The sequence below is a fragment of the Camarhynchus parvulus genome, chromosome 5 (assembly GCF_901933205.1).
Source record: "Camarhynchus parvulus chromosome 5, STF_HiC, whole genome shotgun sequence".
NCBI classification, from domain to species: domain Eukaryota; kingdom Metazoa; phylum Chordata; class Aves; order Passeriformes; family Thraupidae; genus Camarhynchus; species Camarhynchus parvulus.
This window is the reverse complement of record NC_044575.1, coordinates 7886396-7902855: the sequence shown is the minus strand read 5'-3', so window position 1 is coordinate 7902855 and position 16460 is coordinate 7886396. Positions and strand designations below refer to the sequence as shown.

Here is a 16460-nt window from a genome sequence, read left to right as displayed (position 1 = left end):
AGGACCGAGAGAAAACAAGAAATAATCTCACAGTTTTAATTAAAATTACTTTAGATGAGGAGACAGATGGTACTTGCAGGCCCATGGAGTGATCCCAGCACTATCAAGAGTTCTGTGCTTAAAGATCTGATTTCATCTGGGAAAGTTTGTTCTTGATCTGACTGAAAAAGTGAAATACATGCAAATTGTCCTCTTCAGCTTCGACATTGCACATTATTCCACTGGTTTTATGCAGAAAAGCTTTTCTGCAGGTGAAGGGACTGATCTGGGAATGTTCCTGGTCTGTCCATCAGTGCTTGTGCTCAACTATGAATACAAGAAATATCTCATCTGCCAGACCTGAGGTGGTCTGAGCAAAGGAAGGAATTGCAAGACCTTAAAAATTGTTTTTTCCCAATATCCGTTGCCCACTGTGTATATTGTACGTCCTCATTTTGATGTTGTTTTTCTAAGGAATTAAGTAATTCCTTATGTGCCAATGTTGATACTTTTGTCCCTCACCAAAACTTTTGAACCCTTGTAGATGCACAAAGGCACAGAGGTCTTAAACATATTAATTTCCTGTGAATTTTGGGAAAATAAATAGAAGAGAGGCAGCAGGCCAGCGTGTCTGCAATGTGTGCACAACTTCTGAGATCAGAACATTTACTGGTATTATGGAGTTGCTCACATTATTCCATCAGGAATTTATCAGAATATGAGTACCCCAATCATCGGGGAAATTTTGCCTTCCATATTTTAAGAGTTTATATTTTTTTAAACCTTGAGACACTGGAGAAATCAAGCTCATAGAAATGTCTTGGGTATTTTTAAACATGTTTGATGTCCTTCTGAATGTTTTTGAGCCATCTTTAATTAAATTTCTGATTCTTTTTTTTTAACCAAGTGAAGTTCCTGGCAGATTTTTTTTTCCCATGCAATCTTGCAATAGTTTAGTTATTCAGTCTTCTGGCAAGATTTACATTTATTTTACTTTGCTGATCACAGGGTAAACATGCCAGAAATTAAATAGTCATCATATAATTCAGTCCTGCCTGTGAAAACCTAACAAAAGAGCCTTTTCCTTCAACAGAAATGAGAGTGACTGTCCTGCTGTAATAGCTTAAAATACATTGGAGATAATGTGTTTAAAGAATAAGAAAGATGTGTTCTAATGACCAGTGATAGCTCTAAAGTATTTCAAGAGCTTGGTTCAAAGCTCCTTGAAAGGAATAACAGTCCTTCTGCTGACATTACTAATCTTTGGATCGGGGTCATTAATGTATTGCAGATATTATATCCCCAGCTGCCAAAAAGCTGAAGAAAAAGGGAGAATGTAGTCATAAAAATAGACATCAAATACATTTCTCTTCTGGGAATTAATATAGAAGCGAAATATTGCTGCTACTACTACTCTCTGGGACTTTATTACAGATATTTCTTTACTGTTTTTAAAGGAATTAACAGAGCAAGCTGTTCATCCCATCCAGAACTCTGCCTCCAGCAAGGGCCAGCATCTAATGCCACAGAGCCTGGCAAAGGCTGGGATTGCTGCAATAGTTCTCACTCCGGCGCTGTAAATCAGTCCTTTCCGGGATGTGCTGTGCTGATGGAGAGGAGGAAGGGTGGGAGGGAAAATAGACATATTCAGGCAAGACTTTCCCCGTCTTTGGCATCTCTTGGATTAATTACAGATCGATACTTGGTACTCGCCGGCTTTTACAGCTCATTAGCATCACGCGGTGCAAGGGTGTAAATTTGTTACACAGCTTTGCCAGGAATCCGGGGGTGTCTGGAAGCAAATGTTCACTCGGGGCTATAAATGAGGCACAACTGAGCTGACCGGTTTGAACTCTGGGCGGACAAATAATGCTCGGGATCTTTACCTGTGGCTCTCCAAGCGCCGCACAAACCCATGGGTGCGTGTGGGCATGTGCATGTTCGTGTCAGAGAGGGAGAGGGCGAGGAGAGGGATGGTGAGTGCCGCTCTCTGTGCAGCGGAGAAGGCGGCACAATCCGGAACCAGGCGCTTATTTTTTTCCAGCTCTCGGGATCATTCTCAGGTCGCCCACCTGCCTCCGCACAGAGACAGCGTTAGTAGGGGAATAATAATAATAACGTGAGAACGCCTCGGCAGCCCCCAGCCCTGGCTCTGGGGAGCCCCGCTCTGTCTCTTTAAGGAACCCAGCGAGTCGTGATGCTGCTGTTTGTATTGCCGAATCCCCAGGAGTGCAGTTAAGAAACGGGCAGCTGTCTCTTTAAGTGTGATTTCCTTCTATTGTATTTGAATCGTGATCAGGAAAAAGGAAATGAAACCAGAGAGCCGGGGCTGAGCCACGGAGTAATAATAATCCCGGGGATGCGGCTGCCGCCGCTCTCAGCGCTGCCGCCCGGGCGCGGAGCGTGTGCGGAGCTGCCCGCGCGGAGCCGCTGAGCGCGGAGGAGCCGCGGTGGCGGCCGCGGCCGCCGCCCCCCGCCCGCCGCGGGAGCGGCCCCGCCGTGCGGGGCGCGGGGGGAGCGCGGCGGGGATGGGAGGTCAGCGGGGCCGGGGGGGCCGTGCGGGGCCGGGGGGGGCCTTGCGGGGCCGGAGCGCAGCCCCAGCCCCTGTGTGTGTCTCTGTGTCTCGGTGCTGCAGGAGGAAATCCTGTGAATGTCATCGCGGGGCGGCGGGGCAGCGCGGCTGGCGACAAGGCTCCGCGAGCAGACAGCCTCTGCGGGGGCGGCGGGGGCAGAGCCCACCACCGGCACGCCACAAAGGAACCGGCCCTGCCAATGTCATCGGCCATCGAGAGGAAAAGCCTCGATCCTTCCGAGTAAGTGCGCGCTTTTTCTGCCCGGTCCCCCGCTCGCCATCGTCCCCGGGAGCCTCCCGGTGCCGCCCGTGCTCCCCGACGGAGCCGCCGCCGGCATTGTGTGCCCGGCAGCCCCGGAGGGCTTCGGCGGCGGCCCCCGCCGCTCCGACCGCTCTCCCCCGCAGCGGACACCGGGCTGCCCCGGCCCCGCGGGGCTGGCAGTGTGCGGGAGCTTGGGGAGAGCCCCCCAAGTTGTGGGAAGGAGCAGCCGGGAGCAGAGAGGCGCGATTCCCCCCGGGCAGGGCATCTCCCACTCGCTCATCCCACCGCGGGGTGGTGGGGATGCTCGGCGAGAGAGAGAGAGAGCATCCCGCTTCCCAAGCTTTCAGGTTTTCCATCCCGAGGGACCCTCTCTGCCTCATCCCCGATCTGGCCGACTCGCTGCAGCTCATCCGTGAAAGGTCAGGGCTGTTAGCTGCGGGTGCCCAACTTCCACGTTTTCGTAATGCAACTTCCAAAAGCTCGTAGAAAGCTTTGGTGGGGGCTGGGTGTTCTGCTAAGAGCATGTAGACAGACTTGATGGACGGGATACAGGAGATGAGAATTTTCCTCCCCGGGCTTCCCACTCAGGGAAGGGACCGGCTTCCGTGTCCAGATCCAGGCTTTCGCCCGGGCTGTGCTCCCGCTGTCCCATCCCTGCTGCACACCCAGGGATGGTAACTCAGCACAGACAGGGCCACTTCAGCCCTGAACGTGCTAATGAACTGCACTTAGGCTTGTCTGGGATCGCGGTAATAGAGAAGAAAAAAGAAACAAATTATAAAATCTCCATTTCCAGATAACGCTTAAAACATCTCTCTCAGTAAATTGAGTCATTCGTGGTTTGTTTCCTGTCAGATACTAAAAATGCCATCGCTTGGAGCCCAGAACGAGCACTTGGGAACTGCTGCTTTTGGGGATTAAATCACTTCATTCCATGATGTTCTACATGCTACATTTTCCTTTATGCTGTTTTTTTTAAGAATAGCTAATCCCAGCTCCTAATGATGTCCAGCTTTCATCTACAAAGTTTTTTAAAAATCTTTATTTATTTACCTGCCTTGTGTTCTGGTGGCTTAAGTGCTGGCTTAGGAATCCTGTGGACATCAAAAGCCTAATGCGTTAACCAGGAATGTTGCTCTGCATAAACATCCGTTGGGCTGCTCCCGAGCTCAGGGCTCTCAGAGAAACCTGGCTTGGGATTCCCAAACACCCCTCAGATGAAACATTTTGGGGTACACTCCAAAGTTTCAAAAAAATGGATAATGAAGGATAATGACGTGTGCTTCCTTCTACTGGAAAGCTCTCAGAAGTTGTCAGCATGGAGCTCACGTGTTAGGAAAGGGAGCATGCAGCCCAAAAGGAAAAATTTGGAAAAAGCAGAGCCTAATCATGTGTTCCCCGTGATTTTAATGAAAACTCACAGGATGGTAAGCTGGCAGGAGAGGGGTGTTACGACATAGCTTGCAGGGCACAGCAGTTTAAAGTTAGAAGGGAGAAACCAGAGCAGAATAGAACCAGATAATATCTCAGGGCTCAGCTTGCCTAAATAAAAACTGCAGGATCACTTTCTCAGTCCAGAAGTTTTGGACCAGAGGTCGTTCCTCCCTGCTGAAGAAAGTAATTTTTGCCCAGAAAACTGCTGATCCAGTAAATAAGCAGGAGTAATACAATTTTTTTCCTGTTGCCTGCTGGAAACTGGGAGCAGAGCTTCTTCATCAGTGTAGGTCTCCTCTGCCCCCAGCAGCCCCAGGGAGGACAGACCAATGACAGTAGCAAATTGCTCAGGGACTCCGTGCTGGAGCACTAATCCAATAAAATGAAAAAATTTGGGGTCCACTCTACTAGCCACAGGTTTGAAATTAAGCAAGTGCTTAAGGGATAGATCCAGTAGATTTTTTTATTTACTTCTCTGGTGTTTAGGTGAATCCCAGAACATTAGAAAACTGAGTTCAGGCACTGTTTTCTTTTAATTTTTTTGCTCTTTTTTTTTTTTAAGTTGTGAAATCACCCCAAAAGACACAGAAATACTTAGAAGAAAATTCTCACTTCTTTTACCAGAATTATCCTAGCTCTCCAAGCTTTTTAGGAAAAGGAACAAAATAGGTGCATAAAGAGTCAGTGCTAATATCACAATAAAGATTTGTGCCTCCATTCACTCATGGATGTGTAAATCCCAGATAATTGAGGTATGTTGGCATAAACCCATCTCAGGGGATTCATGTCCTTGGCTAAGGGAAAAAAGAAGTCCTGCAGCAACATGAGGTAAAATGCTGGCTTTATTAAAATCAGCAGCAAGACTTAAACCAGTCGGGCAACAGAATCAGCTGTTGTGTTTATCCATTTTGTGCTGTTCTGACAAGTGACACTGTCAAACTTAGTCTTCAAATTTCCATTTCCCAACGTAAAGTGTGAAATCCCTTGGGTGCCTTTCTTAGTCCTGCTGAAAATGATCAAAACCGAGGACACCACCCTCCCTGTCCCAACCTGTCTGAGCTTGGGACTCATTTTGCTTGTCCTCCTTCTCGCGTGGATGCTCTCGGAGTGGGTTTCCCTTGTCCAAGGTTTGTCTCACCCCTTCAGGGAGCCGGTGGATGAGGTGCTGCAGATCCCCCCGTCACTGCTGACATGTGGGGGATGCCAGCAGAACATCGGGGACCGCTATTTCCTGAAGGCCATCGACCAGTACTGGCATGAGGACTGCCTCAGCTGCGACCTGTGTGGCTGCCGGCTCGGCGAGGTGGGCAGGCGCCTCTACTACAAGCTGGGCAGGAAGCTCTGCAGGAGGGACTATCTCAGGTAGGCATCCCACTCCTCACACCCTTCCTGCCTCCTTCCTGTTTTACTGAGCACAGCTGGGATTGAGGAATTCCTTTGGAATGGCTCTCGAAGCCTGGCAGCATCTGCAAGCTCAGGTTTGCAGTATGGGCTCCTGTCCTAGAATGCCTGGATCATTTGGGCTGGAAAAGGGACCTTACAGCTCCTCTCCTTTTAGCCCCTGCCACAGGCAGAGACACTTTCCACTAGGACAGGTTGCTCCAATTCCCCTCCAAGCTGGCCTTCCAGGGATGGGGCACCCACAGCTTCTCTGGGCAACCTGTGCCAGGGCCTCACCTCAGGGGAGAATTCCTTCCCAATATTCCAACTAAACACACCCTCTGGCACTTTAAAGCTATTCTCCCTTGTCCCATTCCTCCATCCCTTGTCCAAAGTCTGTCTCCAATTCTCCTGGAACCCCTTAAAGAACTGGAAGGGGCTGTAAGGTCTCCCCAGAGCCTTCTCCAGAGTGCACAGCCCCAGATCCCTCAGCCTGTCCTCATATTTTTGGGATGCATATGCAGATGCTTTTAGTATTGCTGGGATTCTTCAGTAAGTTATAGATAAAGCTAGAGATTATCTGCATTGCTTAGATAAACAACACAGAGTTAGCTAAATCTTTTAAAGATTGGGGAAAAAAAAAAGCATTTTTAATGGAAGTGAAGGCAGTGCTACACACTGTGGACAAACCAAAATTATTTGATAATGTGAAGAATACGGAAAGAACTCCCAGGACTCAGAGTTGTTGGCATCTGTCATTCTGCACAGACCTAACCCCACAGCTCCAGGTGAAGGTCAGTGTGGCATTCTGGCAAGCAGAAATTGGGGAAAGGGGCTGAATTCCAGCAATCTCCCACTGAGCTGGCAATGAACTGGTTCCCCTGAATGGTTTTAAGGAGTTTTTCTGCTTCTCCCAGAATTGTCTTGGAGCTTGAAGGTGTTTAAACCCAGGTAAGAGGTGAAAAATCATTTGGGGTTTTGGCATTCTTAAGCCCAGTGCTGAATAAGGAAGAATTTGCACATTTTGCAGAATCAGAATCAAATACACTTGTTATGGGTGTTTTCATCAATAACTCTCTGCCTGCCTGCTTTGCCCAAATTTGTAAGTAAAGGATTAATTGGAGACTAAGACATTTGACAAAAAATTGATAACAAAGGATCTTTACATTCTTGATTAAAATTGTATTGATCTTTGCTGTGCTGGTTGTGTTCCATTTCTTCTAATGGATCCCTAATGTGTCAGGAGGTTTGTGGAACAGAATAATGATATTTGGTATTTTTCCAGCTTTTTTACTGAAGGCTAATTTACCTGCCAATAAAAATGAAACCAAAATCTCAGTGGACTTCCTAATTATGCTGTCCCTGGGCTTTGCTGATGGAATTTTGCTGAGCAGAAATTAAGGACTGAGTTCTGCTAATGGGAGCGCTTGTAAATCCAGCAGTGATCTGGTGTTAATTACACTTCCCACATACTTTTCATCTTAAAATGGAAGCAACAGGAAGTATGGCAATACAATTAATGCATTTTCTTGCAGTGCAATCCAACGTTTTTATTTATTTAATAATGCAATGGATATCTTCCCTCATTAATGAAAATTTTGGCAACCTTTTTGTAACCTTAGTGTTACTTTCACTGGGCAGAAGTAAACACTGACATCTCCTGGTAGACAAAAGGAATTATATTCTTTCTCCTTAAATGTCTCTTAATTTACCAGACATCCTTTTTCCAGTTCATAAGATGATTTAAGTCAGGCACAGCACATGCAGGAGATGTGTAGGAGGTGGAAAAACTCTTTCCAGAATTAGTATGGAAGTTTGGAAGTCAAACTCAATGAATACATCACCTATAGCATTTGTCCCTTTAAAAAATAAAATATCAATATATTCATGCTTCTTTATTACTGATTTGACTTAATAAACACTGCAGGGCATTCATTAGAGTCTCCTTTTTATAGACAAGGTCATGAGGACCTCAGCAGGTTTCTCCACGTGGATTAAAGAGCAGTCCACAGTATAAAATTGTCTCATAGGTATCTAGAAGATCTTAGAATGTGTCCTTCTGAAATCCATCAGGAGTGACTTCAGGAGTGCCTTCATGGATATAGAAATGCTTGAAAGAATTTCCAATGTGGAGGCAGAGACAAAAGGCAGGAGAGCCTCAGACCACGGCTTATCCCAATCCTTGCCATAAATTACAGAGCAACAGGTTAAGAAAGGCAAACATTATTAGCAAAAGGTAATTTCCGTTGATCATAGAAGTGGAAGTGTTTATGTGGCACAACTTCATGCAGTGGTCTGGGCAACCTTTGCTCCTCCAATTCAGGATAAGGTCATTGATCAGAGAAGCCAATTCTATTGATAGATTTTAGTAGATTTAGTTTGGATATTAAGGAAGAAATTCTTCCCTGGGAGGGTGGTGAGGCCCTGGCACAAGTTGTCCAGAGAAGCTGTGGCTGCCCCATCCCTAGAAATGTCCAAGGTCAGGCTGGATGGGGCTTGGAGCAACCTGCACTAGTGGAAGGTGTCCCTGCCCATGGCAGGGGGTGGCACAGGATGGACTTTAAATCCTTCCAGCCCAACCCATTCTGTGATTTTATCCAAGCTGAAAACCTTGGATTTTCTGTTTCAATTTTTTGTGTTGCAAAGTTTCCAGTTCTTCTGGGCAGCTTTCCACGTGACCTCTCTCTAAGTCAGCACTTGTCCTAATGGATCAGGGGTGTTGTGCTCTGGTTTTGATTGGGTTTTGCCCAGCCAAGGAGCCGTGCTGACCTCTGTGCTGTCCTTGCAGGCTCTTTGGCCAGGACGGGCTGTGCGCCTCCTGCGAGAAGCGGATCCGCGCCTACGAGATGACCATGCGGGTGAAGGACAAGGTCTATCACCTCGAGTGCTTCAAGTGTGCCGCCTGCCAGAAGCACTTCTGCGTGGGGGACAGGTACCTGCTCATCAACTCGGACATCGTCTGCGAGCAGGACATCTACGAGTGGACTAAGATCAACGGCATGATCTAGCACGGACGCGCCTGGCGCTCTGGGACAGACACCTCCCGGGCCCAGCTGCAGCCAGGAGATCATCCCTTGGGCTGTGGGCTTTGGAACGGGGGGGAAACGCCACGCGGTCGGCCCTCAGCAGGCAGTGCTATCTAGAATGTAAACTACACCCCGGTGAAGGAGGGAGAGCAAAGCAATAGTAGCTAGACTGACTCATGTTCACAGCACGGACAGTAACTGACATCAGCTGGCAGCTGGGGACAGACACAGCACCATAACCCATCCTCCCAGCTGGAACAGAGTAGGGACTTCTGTAAAGAGATGTTATGACGTTGTCACCTGCAGACTAGGATTGTGCAATTCAGTTTTCTTTCTGTCTTGTTTTCATTACTGAGTTTAGATGACAAGCTCCCACAGTAGGCGTGATGAGGAATACTGGAAGGAAAGAGCCATCCCTCACGTGGTCATTCCATATGGCCTTACACTTTGGGTGGGAGTTATTTTTGCATGGATTTTTTCTTTTTCCTTTGAGAATGAACAGTGCATCCTCTAGTCCCAGACTCTTCTTTTAAAAAACCCTGCTGAATAGTTGCTTTCGGGCACTGCTGTCTCAAGATGAGATGTTCCCCAGATCATTTCTATACAAATATAAATCTAAAGAGTTGTTCAACTATTTTATTAACTTAGATTATATCAATAAAATATTTGTTGTGTGTAGTAAGACTCTGCAGCTTTAATAAAAATAATGAAAGATTTGAGTGTTGTTCTTTCTTTTTTCTTTTATTTTTGAATTGTGCTGGATTTTTTTTGTTTGTATTCTGAATTTTATTTTTTGGTAGCAGGGTTTCTACTCTTTGCTACAGCTGGATCCACTTCAGGTTTTGTTTCAAAGCACAAATGTGAGAACACCAAGGGTTTAGTAAATCTTGTGCTCTTCATGCTAAGAAATAGGAGAAATTAGTGTTGTGTGACACCAAGGCTCTTTGGTGTTTATGAGGATGTTTTGAGGCTGGTTCTGGGTGCTTTGCAACAGATTGCACCTATCTGATCTTGGAAATCAAGTACGATTTGGGTCTTTTAGAAAGGTAGCTCATCCTGATTTTGCTCTGCATTAGGGAATCCAGGATAATATAATGAGATCAAATAAACCTATTTAGAAAGAATTCATTGCAGTCATTTTTAAGGTCCCTTCCAACTCAAACCATTCCATGATTCTATGATATCATATTCTCTCCAACTTATTTTTCCTGAGGTGAATAGTCTTAAGTTTCTTCTTGCCTGAAAGCTGTTTCATGCCTCTGATAAAGTCTTATTTCTCATCTCTGATTATACATTATTCTTTCTGAGAGTGGGACTGCAACTGCAAGTTGTGCTGAAAGGCACTAAAAATTAAAGCTTTTCCCACAACTGAGCAAGTCTGGCACCCACCCAGAAGGTGCTTGGCAGGTCCATTCACTCCATCCCTAGTGACACATCAGGAATAGCAGCTTAAACCTGTGGATATCCATTTGACTGTTCATCACCCAGGGGATGTGCCAGCCACTGATCAATGACAACGTTCTGCATTTTACAATGCATACTCTGACACATCTTTTCTGGCTTTTGCTGTCACAAGGAGAGTTGGGAGCAAACCCTTTAAATCTTGTTATCAGTGGAATTGGAAACTGCACCTAATGAGAAGAACTTGGAAAGTATAGTTTGAGGACGCTGATATTTAGCTACTTTCCAGTGATATGCTGACCTCTGGAGGCCACAGGCAGATTATAATTATAATTATTAGCCTCAATTCCTGCCAGCAGAGGCAAGGAAAGACAAGGAAAATACAGCTGTCAGCTCTCTCCATTGACAGTGGCTCCTTCCAAATATTCTGTCCAGCAAGAAACAAAGCCTAAAGTCATTAATGAGTTCATTTACAAAGCTTGGTGGGTGTAGCCAGGATGCTGAGGTAGGGTGGAGGTGCACAATGGTTCTCCAGGTCGTGTTACACATACACAGAGTGTGAGCCATAACAGGGCTGATTTTCATGATTTCACCTCACAGAACCTTTGACTGAAAATTTAGGGCACGGGGCCTCATTTACATCTGTGCTGAGATCAGGGAAGAGTGTTAATAGCTCAGGGAGACTTTGTAGGTTTGCACTAAGTATACCAAGACTTGTGTTTTGTTCTCACCTCAGAAAGTGACTTTTGGCAAAGTAGTTCAATATTTTGCTTCTCATTTACCTACTCATAGAATGGAGATGTTATCATTTATTCCATAAAAGTTGCTATACAAACACACTCATTATTTTGTGTAAGGTCTAGTTTACACAGGGAAATATATATATTTTTAGACCTAAATGTATGTATTTGTAAAGGAAGGATCCTTTACATCATTTTTTATAAGACCACCAGCATCGGGTATCATTTTTTGTAAGACCACCAGGTTTATTTAGTCCATGCAACTTCAGAAAGAGCTTAAGCTGAACTAGAAAGTGCCAGAAGAGCCTCCACTTGAGCTGCAGTATTGCTCTCCCCAAATAATGATCCCAATCTGTTGCTGGACTTTTCCATGACAAATTCCCAATGCTTGCTCTCTAAGTCCAGGAGAAGAGAGCAGATTTCTCTTGGAATTAGTATAAGCAACACTTTACCTCATCTCAATTATGTTCCTTACACTAAGGACTCTCTACTGCAAAAACAAGAAAATAAAATGTTCCAAAAACAACAGCAAAAAAGAAAGCAGAGCTGATTTAAAGTCCTAAGCAAAAAGCTCAAAAATCTGAATATGACTTCATCACTGATTCTCAAAGGCGTCGTCCTTTCTGTGTTTCCGCTATCAGCAGTATTTTAAAAGGCGTATCATCCGTCAAGATTCCCCTTCTTTGTCCCCATTATTCAGTGTCATGGCAGGAAGATGAGAGCATTACCATCGATATCACTTTTTTAATTCCCTGCCCTTGAATAAGGGCAATAAGAGCCCTGCATAATAGAGTTTTCAGTGGAGAGAGTAAATGGGAATCTCTTGTTAATTCAATCCAGGATCCAGAAGCCATCTCTCCCTTCTCTTTTCTCAAGGTAATACTCTGCCTCCAATTGTCATTATAGCCGAGAATGAAATTATTTGAATTCTGGACACATCAGCACAAACCCCAAGAATCCCTGCCAATTTTGTTGCCTGCTTGGAAGAGAACATCAGAGAGCATCACTCATTTATACGACTGCCAGCCTGAGACTGTAAATTCAGAAAACAAGGAGGCCTCAGGTGCTGCACTTTAACAGGTCTTTCTGCTCCTGAATCACCCCCACCTCACACACAAGGTAACATTTTATCTCTGAAAGGCAAAGCTTTTAAGCATCTGCCAGAGCACACGCTCTGTACAACCTGAATGTGAATTGAAAATGAGACTATTAAGCTTATTAATTGGTATCAGTGACTTAAGGCTTTGAAGGAGATTCATGGCACTCGGGAAAATAATCTATAAAGATTTTTGTTGCCCTAAAAAGACAGTGCAGCATCAGCTTATTTCACTTGCAGCAGGTTCATCTCTTTTATGGAGCACATACTGCACTGGAGGCACAGAAAAATTTAATGGACACTGGAAAAAATTATCTATTCCTCTGTCCCACAACAACTTAAAAAAGCATAAAAAGACAGAACTGAGAGATTGAGATACGCTATCACGAAACATTTAAGGCACTATAATTAAATTAAGACTCAGAAGTCTGTCAGTGAGATGAAGATTAAACTGGCAGAAAGTTGAACCGTGTTTGAAGCAACTTGTTCCCTCCTGCTGAGGGTTGCTTTGTACCAGGCTAATGAGAAGGTACATCTCAGAAAGGTTCTAACAAAGCAGCAGATCACTGACGGTAATTAATCAACGTGGTTTGCAGGAGCATACACCATGTGCCATTTTCAAGTGCCTCACGAGCATTAATTAATGCATTATTGTATGTCTGGCTCCTGTTTTAAGCCACAAGCTCTGCCCCATAGCAGGCTGTGCATGACAATTTTTGATTTTTTAAAGATGTCTCAGTGAAGAGATGTTTCTTTTTTAAATGAAAAATTGAGTGCACCTTTTGCTAAGTGCTCCATGATTGCCTCTGCTCTGTATCTGGCATATTCTGGTTACATGTACAGCTTGGCATAAGGCAGCAATGCCTGTAAGCCAAGGGGGAATGGACTGCAAGAAGGTTGATTCCTGTGGAGGTGCTGGACCTGGAAGAGAGGGAACAAGGAATGTTGTAACAGGAAGTGACCAGAGTGACGGAAAGATGTTGCTTTGCAGTGTTGAGAGAGAAGTAACTTTTGAAAGCTGTGACCCAAGAGAAATAACTCCTTCTGTAGTCCACCAGTTCTGTGCCAGCTATGTTTCATGTGATTCCTGAGATGTTTCCTCTTCAGAGCTGTGACTCGTTGGGTTGGTTGGTAAAAATTCATAGGGTTTTGGTTTTCTCCTCTCTCCAGGTGTGTCTTGCATCTCGTCTCAGACAACTTTACCAATGAGTTTCATAACTGCTCTGATCTGGTTTTGAGATACAGAAATGCTTTACTTATTTACTTATATTTTAAAGAAACAAAATGAAAGTGAATTTCTCCTTCAATAAAGCACATAGTCTTCAGTCTGGCATCGTGACAGCTCCCCAAACCAGTGCTTATCATGTTGCTATCTCATTAAAAAGATCCAAGACCTGCAATTATCAACCTAAAGATGCTTTGCAACACCGGGAAACTCCTGGTGGGCTCTAAGATAAGGCCCCACCACGTGGTGGCTGTGATTTTTTGCAGCCCATGGCTGTGATGAGCGGTGATGCAGCCACCCTGGAATTCCTGGAGCTGGCCCAGCAGCAAGCGTGACCCACCATGCAGGAGAAGCGTGCTGTCCAGCTGATAAGGGAGCGTGCATCAGCAAATGCGGCTTGTTTATCCCGTAAAAACCGCTCTGGAGGAGTGCAAGCAGAAAGAGCCTGGGTCTGCGCTGCACAGATAAGAGCTCTGACCAAAAGGACGACCAAAGGTCGCACCAGGCCTCCTGGAAACTCCCAAAGAGAAGCTTTCAGTGGGAATGGATGACTAAGGGAATTGCAAAGGGCTTCTGGAGGCTTTTATCTGTGTGTTAACCTCTCCAAATGCAGCTCAGCACTTCAGTCAGTTGTTGTTGCATGCTCTGATGAATGTGCTCTGGCTCGAGGAGTCAGTAGCCAAAAAACCCCACACTGTAGCCGTGACCGACTGCCTGCCTCATTAACAATCTCAGCTAATGACCTAAGAACACTGTGTGCAGCTGAAAAGTGAGCTGCTATCTGGGTCATACATATGTTGGGTTTTTTCAGGTCAGGAAAGGCTCAATAGCAGTTTCCTGCAGGGAGGTCTCATTCTTCTCTATGTTCCTCAGATAAAGCAAGGTCTCCTGAGCTCCCACACAAAGCAAGCAGGGTCTTGGCACTTTCCATGGGATCATGAAATATTCCTGCAGCCCCTTTCTGTGGGGTCTTTCACACATCCCTTAGGCCATGAACCACATCATGGACTGGGAATGGCATGCAGTGAAACCACTGGAATTGTGTGAAATTAGAAATACTCCTGAGGCAAGAATCATGCCTTTCTATGCCATCCATGCTCTCTAAAGTAAATAAACTTTACTTTTTATGCTTTCCCAGGTAATGTTTCCACTTGTAGTAGTATCTTTTATTTATGTGAGAGGATTATCTGAATTGAAAACCAACTTGGAGCTAAGCTAGGCTGTGAAAGAATAAAACTTGGCTACAGTTTGTGTCAACATGGAATCTTTGATCTGAGGAAAAAAGAGCAGTCTATCAACATTGCTCTCCAAGTGGGATTCCAAGCTCTCCAAACATACATTAATCTTTCAAACCCGTTTTGGAGCTAAGAATCTGAGACAAAAAGATTTGCTAATAACCAAAGACAAGCCTGAAGCCACCTTGATGCAGACCTCAGGCAACTGATGCAGGCAAAAGCATCCATGTGGCAGATGGTGCAGAAGGATGAAAGCTGGGAGTAGACTCCAGTTGCCTTGTAAGCACCAGATGAAGTCCATTGGTTGATTCTTGGAGTTTCCTTCTGTAGGGGGATAGAATATAAGTAAATGAAGGTAGTATAGAAAATAATCTTACCCCCTAAAAGAGGTGCAGCTGGGTTAATTATTAAAGATTAGTAACAGGCCTGATTTTAACAGGCCACAGCTGTAGCTGATAATAAGAAGAGTGTTATAAAAGGGTGGATCGGTTGGTTGAGGGGATCTGGAGTCAGTTGGCTACTGCGAGAAGAAGGAAGAGTCAGCGCTTGGAGGGGCTGCCTACAGGAAGCATCCAGGAGGTACAAAACTCTAGCAATATGGAACCTTTGCAATATAATGACAACATCCCTCGACTTCATTTGACTGTGGAGCTGCCAAGGCTAATTACCCTGTGTGAGGTTTGGGAGGGGTTTTGTTGGTTTATCCTGGGTCTATTTGGCTGTAATAAGGCAGGGTTTTTTTCAGCTGTTGTTTCATTGTGTCGGGAGGCAGCTTGAAGCTGGCCTTCATCAGAGATCCCATTTGTTACTAAAATGTCCAACAAGCTCCCATGCAATACTTAGCTCATTCACATAGACATTTCCCTGAAGTTCTGGCTCTGCTCCCACCCTGTCATCTCTCACATCTCATCTGAGATTCACTCTTGTGAAGCCTGAAGATGCGATTTGTTATCAGTTCATATGTAAATCCCCCACTGTTCGAAGGCCTGCTGAGCTGTCTTTATGTTTGTGTGGTTGGCGTCACCGCAGGGTCTTGCAGCTCCTGTTCTGAATTCTCCTACCCTGCTCCTTCTATGCTCTTTATTACAGTCACTCCTTGTGTTCTGGTTAATTTTACATGATCAGATTTCCAAGCCAAGGTCACTGCCTGGTTATTTCTGGGAAGCCCTGACCTTATTGCATTTTTGCTACAGCAAAGAACAAACCCAATAAGAACAGTATAATAACAACACAAATTTTCTGGACCTGAGCTTCTTTCTTGCTACCAATTCCCCAAGCGGCCTCCTCCCCTCAAAGTCTCAGTTTTGCCCACGTATTATTGTCCACTTAGAGCACTAAAAAGCTGATCTTGTGAAGAGGAGCCCATTCCCCAAAACCTTAGCACATTAGCTGAATTTCCAGAGACACTCAGCACCTGGTGAAGATCCCCAGTGTGTCATTTTATTAGATTTTCAAGAAGTAAAAATAAATGAAGGATGCTAAAAGCCTCATCATCTCTCAGAGATTAAACACTGGACACGCAGAGCAATCTGAGCAGTTTCCAGCCTGATGAGTACCTCTGATCTATTTGGCCATTTGGGCCCCATGGCCGGTGATAATGGAAGAAAAATTAGGCTCCATTATTGAAGTGGAAAAGAACTTTTATGTCTAGGCTGAGCTAGGAAAATTCCATGATCACTTACTGGCATCACAGTTTCTGCAGCTGTCAGTTATTTGATGGAGGATGCAAAGGCTGCTGTGGGTAAAACATTGAAATACTACAATTTCAAATGGATTTATGTTGGCTTTTAGTTCTGTGGGTGTTGGTTGCTTGCTTTTTGTTTAGTTTTTTTTCCTCCAGTCTCAGCAACAGATCTTTGTTTTCCTATGTTTTTGTTTAAATAATTGTTAGGACATCCATTAGGAAGGTAAAATGCCAGCCATTTCTGCAATTGAAGAGCCTCCAGCCTGACCAGGGGTGATAATCAATTTTTATAACTAATTCCTATAGATCCTCCACCTCCATCTTCGCCACTGCCTAAGCCCTTGAGCAACAGCTTGGATCTATGCAAGTGCTAGAAGCAAAACTATCCAGGCTTTTGGCAAAACCTGAAAGACACAAAGAATTATG

At 45.0% G+C, this 16460-nt stretch overlaps 1 protein-coding gene across 3 annotated transcripts; it reads left to right on the top strand.

Annotated features, from left to right (window-relative positions):
• The first annotated feature begins 1859 nt into the window (after positions 1 to 1859).
• LMO2 (LIM domain only 2) lies at positions 1860 to 9349 on the top strand. Of its 3 annotated transcripts, none has more exons than XM_030949389.1 (4): positions 1860 to 1898; positions 2615 to 2792; positions 5394 to 5609; positions 8416 to 9349. In XM_030949389.1, exons 1-4 carry the CDS (start codon positions 1895 to 1897, stop codon positions 8633 to 8635), a joined length of 618 nt encoding a protein of 205 aa, XP_030805249.1. In that variant the 5' UTR covers positions 1860 to 1894; the 3' UTR covers positions 8636 to 9349. The 3 variants fall into 3 exon arrangements, with proteins under 3 accessions (XP_030805249.1, XP_030805247.1, XP_030805248.1); XM_030949387.1 differs by lacking the exon at positions 1860 to 1898 and adding an exon at positions 2065 to 2213; XM_030949388.1 differs by lacking the exon at positions 1860 to 1898 and adding an exon at positions 2319 to 2514.
• The last annotated feature ends 7111 nt before the right edge of the window (positions 9350 to 16460 follow it).